The sequence below is a fragment of the Onychostoma macrolepis genome, chromosome 16 (assembly GCF_012432095.1).
Source record: "Onychostoma macrolepis isolate SWU-2019 chromosome 16, ASM1243209v1, whole genome shotgun sequence".
Classification (NCBI taxonomy): Eukaryota; Metazoa; Chordata; class Actinopteri; order Cypriniformes; family Cyprinidae; genus Onychostoma; species Onychostoma macrolepis.
In genome coordinates this window covers 23,445,186-23,457,720 of record NC_081170.1, presented here as the reverse complement: position 1 = coordinate 23,457,720, position 12,535 = coordinate 23,445,186, and the positions used below count along the sequence as shown (strand labels likewise).

At 36.6% G+C, this 12,535-nt stretch overlaps 1 protein-coding gene across 1 annotated transcript; it reads left to right on the top strand.

Annotated features, from left to right (window-relative positions):
* The first annotated feature begins 80 nt into the window (after positions 1-80).
* Positions 81-12,196, top strand: kel (Kell metallo-endopeptidase (Kell blood group)). Its single transcript, XM_058747207.1, has 18 exons — positions 81-569; positions 1,536-1,710; positions 1,791-2,090; positions 4,315-4,442; positions 4,550-4,708; positions 5,384-5,455; positions 5,572-5,760; positions 6,781-6,941; positions 7,041-7,158; positions 7,263-7,358; positions 7,461-7,559; positions 7,641-7,718; positions 7,830-7,933; positions 9,369-9,458; positions 9,922-9,989; positions 10,074-10,234; positions 11,204-11,293; positions 11,369-12,196. The coding sequence occupies exons 1-18, from the start codon at positions 543-545 to the stop codon at positions 11,531-11,533; spliced, it is 2,280 nt and encodes a 759-aa protein (XP_058603190.1). The 5' UTR covers positions 81-542; the 3' UTR covers positions 11,534-12,196.
* The last annotated feature ends 339 nt before the right edge of the window (positions 12,197-12,535 follow it).

The following is a 12,535-nucleotide window of genomic DNA, read 5'->3' as shown; positions in this document are numbered from 1 at the left end:
CCTCTCACACCCCCTCAATTCTTATCAGCTCGCCCCAGCCTCACATACACCACTGATAGTCAGGAGTGCAGACGTCTGTGTATATAAAAATGTCACGTTGAAGGTGTATATAAATTAATATTACCTATGCCACTTCCTACACTGAGGAACTTAAAAAATGTACTTGCAGTTTTGTTTTCCATTTAGTGTTGGTGTTTCCTCAAGTTCAACTTTGGTGACTTTTTCCAGTTGATGGATTTTGGAGCAAAATCATCGTCTGGCCCTCATAATTTTGAAAACTGGTGAGATTTGGGAAATATTACTAGAAATGCCCCATTTATGTATGTGTAAAAGAGAGGGGTTTTGTGGGAAGCCAAGTCATTACATGTTTATCAGTCAGTGAAAGAGTGAACAGAGAGTGTGATGAGGGAAGATAGTAGTTGGTTGACGGAGGACAGATAGAAAGAGGAACAGTGTGACGAAATAGAAAGCTTCGCTGGAAGAATATAATGTAGGAAGAATCCTGACCAAACCGACACAAAAGAAGAAAGAAGCAGCACAGGATGGATGATAACCCAGCTGTTCATCAGGTGAGGCTTTCAAGATTGATCTACTTTTCATTTTTGGTCTTTTGCCAGTTTTATTAATAGGACAGTGGTAGTCACAGGAAATGACAGAAGAAGGTGGGATGGGATCAGGAAATGCTGCAAGCCAGATTCGAACTCGGGTTACCAATATGCACCACCAAGCACTTTTAGCAGTGTACTGTAGAGTTGTTGCCTAAATTTTAAAGTTCTGCTTCATGTCATAAAGTTTTTTAGTAGGCTATATAATACATGGGTGGTGTGGTGTAGTCAAGACTACCAGTTCAATGTCCTCTATTCATTACCAATGTGCCCTTATATGCAAGGAACTTAACCTGAGGTTACTGCAAAGGGAAGTTCGTGATGCTCAATTACACAACTTTATGGAATTCTTGACTCTGATTGGTCAATCGCGAACTAATTTATATTGTTATATTGCTGTAATATGGTTATGGAGCTCATTTGTTGCTTGACCTACTTTGTACATTGTAAAGGAGTATTTTGTTTCTTTGTAAAGCTTTAAGATAAGAGCTGATTCCCTCGTGAATAGACAACGACAACTATCCTGTAAGCGGGAAAAAAAGAAAAAGAAATAAAGACAATATACAGAAAAGATTATATCAAATCAAAATGTCATGTTCCTGTGTTTAATTTGATGAGAAGCTGTTTGTTAAGCAGGGAAATGTACGTTTTCCCTTAAAGCACGAAAGACATCAAAGCAAACTTCACTACTTTAACTTTTAATGAAACAATTGTGTTTCTTCATTGTTCTTTAGTGACATTCCCTGGACTCGCTCTTATTGCGGTTGGATGTTTGACTGCCAGTGTAATTTCAATCCATCATAAATTCTATGAGTTATGCATTCCTGCTTTCCCCAGTTGTGCTTTTAAATTGACATTTCCGTACAACACATCGATCTCAATAAAACATAAAGAGTGAGTGAGTCATTTGCTAACTTTATATCCCCACAGGAAATGGTCACAACATCAGAGGAACAGTCTCAACCAAATCCAGTAGGCTGCAACAAGAACCGCAGGCTCCTATTGGTTGTTTTTTCCTTCTCTCTCTTTGCAGCTGCATTAGGTTTGGGGGTCTATTCTCACCTGCAAAAGACTGCAGACCCCTGGACGTCACAATGGAAATCAGGTACAAACAACTAGGAAGTACAGTAGAACTTCTGGTATAGTTTTAATAATAGTGGTCGTAATTTCTCTCTCTTGTTCCAGCTGCTCCTCCTTGCCTTTCTCCTGCCTGTATAAGAACATCAGAGCATTTTTCTGCTGCCATGGATCCCTTTTCTCACCCCTGTGACTACTTCCTGTTTGCCTGTGGGACAGGTGGATCTTCCACCAGTGATCAAAGACACAGAGTCAGGAGGATCTCCGATGAAGACAATGGAGAACTGGACAAAAAGAGGGAAGTGAGGATGAGAAGAGAGACAGATATTCAAGGAAACAGTGATGGATGGCTAATCAAATTTCCAGACAGAAAGACTGCTTTACTGAAAACTATTAAGGAAATATTAGGTTAGTGAAATTGCACTTTTTTTTTTTTACCTGAAATAGAACAAATGAGACAGTTTCATAGTGTCTTCATGTTCCATATCTGCTTCTATCTGTCTTCCTGAGACTAAGCTGGTTTGCATGTCTTCTAGACGGTCAGACTCGTTTGTTGGTTTTAAAGGTATCTGGGGCACTTTTTTCCTGCAGGCTGGGACAAAAAAGTTGCATTGTAATGTAAATAGCAATAAATCTTTTCTTCCACATTGTGACAAACATTTGAGCAAAACGGATTATCAGATTGGATGAAGTCAATTGTAAGAAATGGGCGGAGTTTAAATTTACTAAATGATTGGAGAAATCCAGTATATGTCATCAGAGAGAAGTCTGTTGTTTGACTGGAAGATTGAGTGATATTGTGATTACAATAATTACAAAAATCATAATAATAAATATAGCTGCAAGCAGTGATTACCGGGGTTCAAGCGCTTAAGGCATTTAAGCATGTAAGGAAAAATACATTTACTATATAAATATGATGTGTTTTAATGTTTATGACTGTCATAGCGCCAGCAGTGGTCCAATCCCCTTAAAACTTTGCATGATTGTTTGGAATCACTTGTCGCATGTGCGCAGCAGGTTTCATGAAGTTTTGACTATTCCTTTAGGCTTTATAGGATTTTGGGTAAATTTGGATTTTTAAATTTGAATTATAGTATTTTGGGTAAATTTTTTCGCCAGATTGAGTGAAAAACCTAGGACTAGTTCGCAAAAGTAGGTTTTTTTACATCATCTCAATCATTTTACAACCGATTTGATTGACAGCAGTGGTTCTAGAGGCAAAGTTGTCCAGAATGAGGATTTCTATTGTATGATACGAATATCGTGTGTATGTGCGAAAACCCGTGCGACATACAATCGTTTACGAAAAATGCGATATCACCCTCCCAGTGGCCGATTTCTTTTAAATTTCTCTCCGACCTTTGGGGTCGTGAGTCGAACAGGCCCACCAAGTTTCATTCCGATCTGCCTTCGTTAACCTTGTCTAACAGGTGCTCAAATTTCATCAGCCAATGGCGACACTTGTGGTGCTTTGGACCAAGACCGTGCACAGCGATTTTCATGTCTATAGGACAAATGGTTGCACAGTTATAGCCATTTTACTTTTTTCCCTCTTATAGTGCCACCAAGTGGCCAAGCTCCGCGATTTTTTCCCTGTGACCTCAGATTGAGCTCTTACATAAGTATTCTGCATTTGGTGAAGATGTCTCATTCCGTTCAGGAGTTATAGGCATTTTACTAAAAGTGGCCTTGCCCCTTTCGAACGTTTTGGCACTCCTTTGCGATGGCGAGTCGAAAGTTCAACTTTTTTTTGATAATTATTGATATTCATTCTCCTGAAAATCTTCCTGCACTGGTTTGGTTCCGATCGGGCAAAAAACCTAGGACTAGTTCGCAAAAGTATGTTTTTCAAAAAATGCGAAATACCCCAAAATTCCGCATAATCGAGTCTGAGTGCATTTTGTCGACATAAGACACTTGCACCTGTGACTGACGGTTTAGGAGTTATGAGCGATTTAGTACTTTTGATCGCTGTAGTGCCCCCGTCAGGTCGATTGGGGCGGGCCTTGGTCACATTGTAGGCAATGTGAGTACTACCATCCCTGCAATTTTCAAGTCTCTACGACTTACGGTTTGGTCTGCAATTTGGTCAGTTTTACAATGACGTTTTCTGTCATTCTTAGCATGCTGATGTATGTTCAAGTGTTAATTTTTCTAATAAGTTCGCTTTTAATTAGTTATTTGATGCTATAAAAATGGGGTGTGGTGTCATGATTGGGTCTGTGGAAGTTTGAGCGGGACTTTGGTTCCGTGGCTGCACCTCACGATCACTACTGCGCAGAATCTGGCTCCAAATTATGTCATTTTCGCAAGAGGACAGCAGCCATACTGAGAATGTTTTGGCTTCACTTTTTTATCTTTTTTTGCAGTCTATGGCTTGAACCCCTAATAAAAAAAGAAACATGCATGGATGCCTCTTTCACAATAAGATCAATAAGATGCATTTAAAAAATACACAGGATGAATGTGTGGAGCACCATCTTAAACCAACTAAAACCAGCAAGCCATCTTTGGCTGGTTTAAGTCATCTAATGTTGTCTAATCTCAGTAGTTATTTATGATAACTAATTGTATAAAACAATCTTGAATAATCTTTTGCATTCAAACTGTATGATCCCTGTGTGATCAGAGGCTCCTGAGGAGGGTGTTTCTATGAGTGCAGCAGAACAGAAAGCAAAGAAATACTTCAAGACCTGCATGGATGCAGAATCCCCAGAGAAAGTGGGTTCAAAACCCTTCCTCACACTACTCCAGCAGGTACACACACTTTTAAGGATAAAGGAAACTAAAAGCACCAGCATTGCATCATGCATTTTGCTCCAGTGTTGTTTATCCTTTGATTCTCTCTTTCTCGGCGTGTGTAGTTAGGTGGTTGGGCAGTATCAAACGGATGGAATCAGACAGATTTTAACACCACCCTCGCCCTGCTGATGAGCCAGTACTCCACATTTCCTTTCTTTAGTGTGTATGTAGGTTCAGACCCTGATGAAGAGCAAGCGGCTTCTGATCAACACTACATTCAGGTGATTACTAATGAAGGTAGAATATAAGCAATTGGTAGCATGATTTACAGTTTTCTCAATACTTAGGTGAACAGCAGTCCACGTGGGCTAGACTGGATCATTTATCATTGCTTTGGCACAAATGCATTCAGTGACTACTTCTTTCAAACTACATGATGTCTTTTCTCACTCAGACACAACCACTACCAAAATGCTGTGTGCCTACAATTTGCATGTGTACATACATTTTCAAAACTGTTAAACTGAGAACTGTGTAAAGACTTGACTTAAGTATTGAGAAAATGGTGTCCTAGCAATTATATGCTGTAAAGACCCCATAAAATAGTTCATGGGCACAGTTTTCTTTTCTGTTTTGATGCATTTCACTGATTTGATTATAATTTGATTACATGTATTTACATTTGATTACATGTCTCACAATTCTAACTTTTTTCCTTACCATTCTGAATTTGTACCTCACAGTTTACTTTTTTTCTTCAAATTCAGATTTGTGATATATTAACTCAGAATGGCTAGATATAAACTTGCATTTCTGAGACAAAAAGTCAGAATTGCGAGATAAAAATTTAAAGCTTGTAGTAGCCCAATTCTCACAATTTTGGTCCATTTTCATTGTTTTTGAGATTGTTCTAGACTCTTTATGTTGGATAAAAATGTCCATGTACATTTCCATAGATTGATGAGCCTCATTTTCAATTCCCTATTGACTGGAATAGCAAGACACAGAAATCCAAAGCAAGTACTCGGGTAGGTATTTTCTGTTCGACTTAGCACCACACGTGTTCATTATGGATGGATTATGAACAATGTTCCTTTGATATTTTGGTAACTTCTCTTTTGTTGTCTCTGTTCCTCTTTCTCAGTATTTGCGTCCATTCTACATGTCATGTGGGCAGTACTTGGATCTCTTGGGCGTTCCCTCCAGTGAAACCACTCAGCACTGCGGTCTTTACGTATCTCTATCCACAACTCTGGCTCTGGCCACAGCCCCTCTCCACTACCGCCTCAGTCAGAAGTTACTCTACCACAGAATTACCATCCAAGAGCTACAGGTCTGTGTGTAAATCTGATTTCCTCTAAGACATGTTAATAGATCAATAAAAAATACGATTGTCCACGATAAAGAAAAAATCTAAAACATGTGCCACATTTTTAGAAATTTATATGGTTTTAGAAAAACCTTTTATCCCTTTTAGAAGAAAACCTTCAGTTTAATTATGTCATGTGGTAACTATCAAGTAAAAGTATTATAAAAAATATAAATTTTGCAGTAGCATCATATGATAGTGCAACCAAACTTGCTTTGTAATACAAAGATCAAATTATGTGATATTTTACAATGTTATAGTCATATAATATTGACCTTCACACACAGTCATGGGGGTCTGCAAGGATCTTCTCTTTCATATTTTTGGCCGTTTTGTTTTTCTACATATTTTTGCATGGTGGCAGTGTAAATTTAGTATTATTCAAATACTATTTCAAATATATTTATTAAATACTAATACTTTTGAATGACTTTTTATCTTATATTATTAGCTGCCGTTTTAATTTTAGGTTACAGTTTAATATTTTTGTTATGTGCTTTTATCATTAAAAAAATTTTTTTTTTTTTATATATCTTGAATTCATTTTTTATTTTAGTTTTAGTTAACAATAAAAACACTTGAACAAATAATTTTGCTGGTCACACCACATGACTTGGATTTGGCTGACAGAAGTTTTTAAAATAAGAAGTGAAGTTTTGATATAATATTTCTCGAATAATTCCATTCATTTAACGAGGCTTTTTTCATCATTATGATAATAGCACTGTTAAAACCTTGACATTTTTGACATTATGCCACATAAATGAATGAATGAATAAATAAATATATATTTTTTAAATTTATTCAGAAAAACATGCACATCATAGAAGACATATATTCAAGTTATTGTGTGAAAGAATTGCATTTTTGATATATTTTTAATACAGTAACAGATCTGGACAAAAAATAGTATCATGTCATTAACCCAAATAATATACAGTACCTAAGATGTGTGATAATATCATTTTTTTCTGTCTCTCACAGACTCTGGCTCCAGGCATTGATTGGCTTGCTTGCCTAAATGCCATATTTCAGCCTCTTCCTATCAGCCAATCAGATCTTGTTTTAGTCCACAATCTCCGGTATATTATGCACATGTCGCAGACAATCAGTAAATGGCAAGTCCAGCATGAGATGATGGGCACGTAAGTCACTATTATAAACTTAATCATATTTTCTTAAGAAAATGTGATAGATCTTGACTATTAACACAGATGTTTGTGCTTATGTGTAAATATCCGCAGCGGTCCACTTCATACATACATGATCTTTAGTCTTTTGCACACACTCATTCCTGCGCTGGACTCGAGGTTCTTCCAAACAATGAGAAACTTTTCCATTGTGACTGGAGACACAGAGGAGGTGGGTCTGCATTGAAGGAATTACCCACAATGCCAATATGTGTGAAGTGAAGCAGTGCAGACTGCATTATATTTTATATCACTTATATTGTCTTTTGATTTTAGGAGATGCCACGCTGGTTGCGATGCCTCGAGCAGACGGAACGAGGGTTTGACACTGTACTCAGTCATGCAATTAGAGAAAGACATGCACAGAAAGAGGTACATTTTGGTTGGACCTCATGAAGAAATAAAAGATTATGCATGAACATGAATTTAATCAAGCAATGACACATTTGACAAGTGTTTTTCTCTCGCTGCCAGGCTGAAGAGTTGGTTCATGATGTTTATTCGTCCCTCAAGAAAAAACTAACAGATTTGGTCTGGAGGGATGACAGATCATCAGCCTTTATTTTGAATAAGGTATGTTGTGAATCATATGCAGAAATATCCGACTGAAACTGTGCATGGGTCTTTGTTCAGATCATTTTGTATATTTTTCAGATGAAATGTCTTAATCCAAGACTCTCCACTAAAACAAATAACCTTAGTCATGCAGAACTCAACCATCTCTATGCAGAGGTAAATGAATGAATTGGAATTCATTTCGATGAGTGAATTAACAGTCAGTGTAGTGAATGAAACATTCCCTCCTTCATTCATTGGCTGTGTTTGTCTGCCTCTCTGCACTAGGTGGTTTTGAGTGAGGAGGATTTTTTCTCCAACTACCTGCAGATACTGGTGCTGGAGCAGAAGAGCAGGAGCAGACTGCTCTCACACGGCACACAGACTGATGGGTTAGTGCTCTCATATTTGCACTGACATTTAGGGTTATGTCTGATCAGTGTCAATTTTTATAATAGTTTCATGTTTAATCAATAATTCTGCTATTTAGAAAATGGTAATGTACAGTATTTCAATAGTTTATTAATATAAATATATTATAATTATTCAATTGCTTTACATAAAATATGTATTTATAAGATAGTCATTTTATATATTTATTTTATTTGTATTCTTAATGATTATATTTTATTTTATAATTCATCAATTCATCTTAAATGATCATTTAATCCCCTCAACCCCAAATAATAATAATAATAATATGACATTTGAAAAACATTATAAAGTTAGTTAAAATTATTTTATATCCATACATGCATTATGCATGCAAATCTTCAAACGTCTTGCAAGATTCAATTTGCAAGATTGCCAGCAGCCATGACTCTGCAGCTCTCGCCTGGTCGCCCACTGAAGCTAAGGAGGGTTGAGCCTGGATGGGAGACCTCCTGAGGTGCTAGTGAGGCCAGCAAGGGGTGCTCACCCTGTGCTCTGTGTGGGTCCTAGTGCCCCAGTGTAGTGACGTGGGACACTATACTGTCCAAAAAAAACAAGCATTGTCCTTCGGATGAGACGTTAAACCGAGGTCCTGACTCTCTGAGATCATTAAAATCCCAGGATGTCCTTCGAAAAAGAGTAGAGGTGTGACCTCGGCATCCTGGCCAAATTTGCCCATTGGCCTCTGACCATCATGGCCTCCTAATCATCCCCATATCTGCTGATTGGCTTCATCAATCCTCTCAGTCTCCTCTCCACCAGTAAGCTGGTGTGTGGTGGGCGTTCTGGTTCAATATGGCTGCCGTCGTATCATCATGCAGGTGGATGCTGCACACTGGTGGTGAAGCCAGATCCCCTCTCACAATGTAAAGAGCTTTGAGTGCTTAGAAAAGCTTTATATAAATGTAAAATGTAATGTAATTTGAATAATAATTTTTAGCTCACGTGAACTAAATCACTAGTTAACTGACATTATGTTCATATTTAACTAATTGACATTTTAGGCTCATATTTAATTTGTTTACTTTGTTTATTTTTTTATTTGTTTTAGTAACGGGAGTAGCGACATATATTTTCTTCCAAATTGTGATGCACATCGGAGTGAAATGGATTATCAAAAAATATAGGGAATAGTGGAAGATCTGAATGTGAGCTTGAAGTTGATCATAAAAAAGTGGGGTTAAGTGGACAAATGATTGGAGAAGTCAATCTGGAAGATCGAGTTACTACATTTGATAAAACATTCAATTAAATAAACAATAAAACACATTCATGGATGACTAGTTCACAATAAGATCAATAACATACATTTAGAAAATAGATAGGGTGAATTTACATTTGATGCCAACTTTAAGCCATCATCCATTTTACATTTCTGTCTTCCCTCACCTCTAGTTTGTCTATCACCCCATCCATCTCTGGAAATAACATTATCTTCCCCGTTGGAATGTTTGTGTCACCCTTCTTCCATTCCTCATATCCCAGGTATCAAGTCACACCATACATCCATTCAGTGGAAATACTATTACATTCCAAGATGTATTTTGCACCACTTTTAGTAAAATAGTGGTATTCACTCTCAGAAATAAAGGTACAAAAGCTGTCACTGGGACTGTACCTTTTCAAAAGGTACATGTTTGTACCTAAAGGGTCCATTTTGGTACCTTAAAGGTACATATTAGTACTTAAAGTGTACATATTTGAACCTAATAGGTACAAAAGTGTACCTTTTGAAAAGGTACTGCCCCAGTGACAGCTTTTGTACCTTTATTTCTGAGAGTGTTCTGTAACTTGAATGATAGTAAACAAAATCTGACATTTTGACCTTGTTTTTATGCCTCATTTTTTTGAATACACTCTTCTACTTTTATGTGCTGGAGACGTAAGATGCTTAAATATGCATGTATGAAAGATGTTTATATAAAATGTTTACATCAATATTCTATAGGGCACTGAATTATGGCACACTGGGATCTCTGATGGCTAAAGATCTTCTTCACCTTCTGCTCCCTGATAGTAAGTCGGTATGAACCTCAATCTGAATCTGCATGTGTGAGTGTTTGAGTCTTTTTAATCACCTTCTATGTTTTTCATCACTAGTCCAAACAAAGGCCAACAATCCAGAGTTAGAGAGCATGTGCATATGGTCTCATTATCTGAGTGTGACCGAGGATCCAGGACGGGTCGGCACATTCTCTCTTTCCCCCTCTGAACAGCAGGAGGTTTGGGTGCAGTACTCTGCTCTACAAGTGGCACTGGATGTAAGCTAATCTACTCTAGTACAAAGGTTTTCAATCTTTCATGCCATGGACCCCCAAATGTGATTATCCTCTGGAAATTTACCCACCCTCATGCCGTTTGTTTTTGTTTATTGGAACATATTCAAAGAATATTTAGTATTAAATTATTGGCTCACCTTTGAAGTGAATGGGTGCCGTCAGAATGAGAGTTCAAACAGCTGATAAAAACATCACAATAATTCATAAGTAATCCACATGAGTCCAGTCCACCAATTGACATTTTTTTCAAACCGGCTAAAATAATCAATAATAATGCTTCCTCCAGTAAAAAAAAAAATTGTCTTATCTGAATAAGGAGACAAATGTGCATAGATCAAGCACCATTTACATGCGAAACTAGTCCAAATGAGTTCTAAACAAATATGTTGGTGGATTTGGATGAGAAAGGACAACAGGGGATGGACTTTTTCACTGGAAAAAGCAATTATCAGCCGTTCGTTGAGCTGTTTTTATCATTTCTCTCATTCTGACGGCACCCATTCACTGCAGAGGATCAGTTGGTAAGAAAGTGATGTAGTGCTGAATTTCTCCAAATCTTTTCCATTGAAGAAACAAACTCATCTTGGATGGCCTGAGAGTAAATTTTCAGCAAATTAAAATTTGGGTGAACTATATTATGATTTTTTTTCTTCTCATCATAGTACTGTACTGTCAGATTTGTTTATTTACTAATTTATTTAAATTTGATTTATTAATTTGATCACATTTTAATCTAATTTTTAATAATTATTTATTTTTACTTTTTTTAAACACTTTTTCCCTCTGAACTTTCAACAAACCCCCAAAAATTCCCTTGTGATCCCTTGGGGACCCTGGACCACAGTTTGAAAACCCCTGCTCTAATCTACAACTATACTCTTTTCATTGCTAGCGATGAACCCAAGATTTGTCTTTATCAACATTTTATGTTCGATATTTGTTTCTTTACAGGCTTATAAGATGAGTTTCACAAGGCATCCAGAAGACTCATCTCTATCAGACCTCTCTTACATTCACCTGTTCCTCTCCTCCTATACTAAGGTACAGAGAACATGTCAATGAGAATAAGCACTCAAACACATGAGATAATCAAAATGATCAAATCATATGTTACAGGTGACATGTGACGCTGACTCCTACCATGAGTTCATGCCCTTTGAACCTTCCTTCCTGGTGACAGTCCTGTGTTCAAACTCACACTTCTGCCCCAAACCACTGACCTGTGTGAATAAATCTCAGAGTTATCCTCGTGAGATGTGTCAGAGTCGAACGCTGCACTGAATCTGAGAGGAACTCTTTTCCGCTGAGACCTGTTGGAGCTAGTTTGGGATTATTGCACCATTGGAGCTGCTCACTGTTTAGTAAAAAAAAAAGGAGAAGGTCATTCCAGAGATCATAAAACTTTTTATATTCACTTGTTAAGTAATGGGTTTAGAAATGTCATAGGCTTTAAGCAATATTATCACATTTGATAAATAATGTACAGTATGATGAACAGTTAAAACCTGCTTGGTGGATATGATCTCTCACAGCACTTGGAAAATTTACCATGTTTTTATTATAGTATTGAATTTTGGAGGAAAAAATATAATTTTTCGGAAAGGAGGAAATCTCATGCATTCTTTTCTTTTTTTTCTTTTCTTTTTTTACTACAACTAGCCTAGTTTGTTTACAAAGTTATGCTGGTTTACATGTGGATACTATAAATACCACAGTTAAACTGCTTTCTAAACAAGATTTATGGTAAATTTTACCAAGGAAGGAGAGGATTTCACAGAGTAAAAGTGATTCCTGTTGTAATTCATTAATGATGGATAATTGTGCTCTTATTCGCTCTATTGTAAATACAGTTTGAGGTCTGAAGTCCGAATGTATCATAAATGTCACTCTTATATTTGAAATGTATTATATTTGGATGAAACATAAAAAAAGTATTTTTGCATGGGTGCTTTTTGGTCTGTAGTCAAGGAATTTCATACATATAACATACCATTTAATGTTTTAGTACAGAACATGAATCAGTACAAAAATTCAATGATCATGTACATGAAATTTCAATTTCTATCTTATATATATATATCTTAATCTCAAAGGCAAAAAAGAGATTACATAAAAATGCAAAATACATAGATTTTATAAATAAATAATTTGACTCAGGAAAGTCCTAATAATTTAGAAATGTCTTTCTCATGATTATTATTTATTTCAGTTTCCTTTTAAAATAATTGTTAAAATTGTCAAATTCAGATATTTTTGTGTGTTTATAAATTGTAATTGTTTTCA

Bases quoted from the DNA above. Each gene is read 5' to 3' on its own strand.
- kel (XM_058747207.1), top strand. From the start codon at position 543: ATGGATGATAACCCAGCTGTTCATCAG. The intron at 7,359-7,460 runs GTACATTTTGGT...TCTCGCTGCCAG, and splicing joins AAAGACATGCACAGAAAGAG to GCTGAAGAGTTGGTTCATGA. The intron at 7,560-7,640 runs GTATGTTGTGAA...TATATTTTTCAG, and splicing joins CAGCCTTTATTTTGAATAAG to ATGAAATGTCTTAATCCAAG.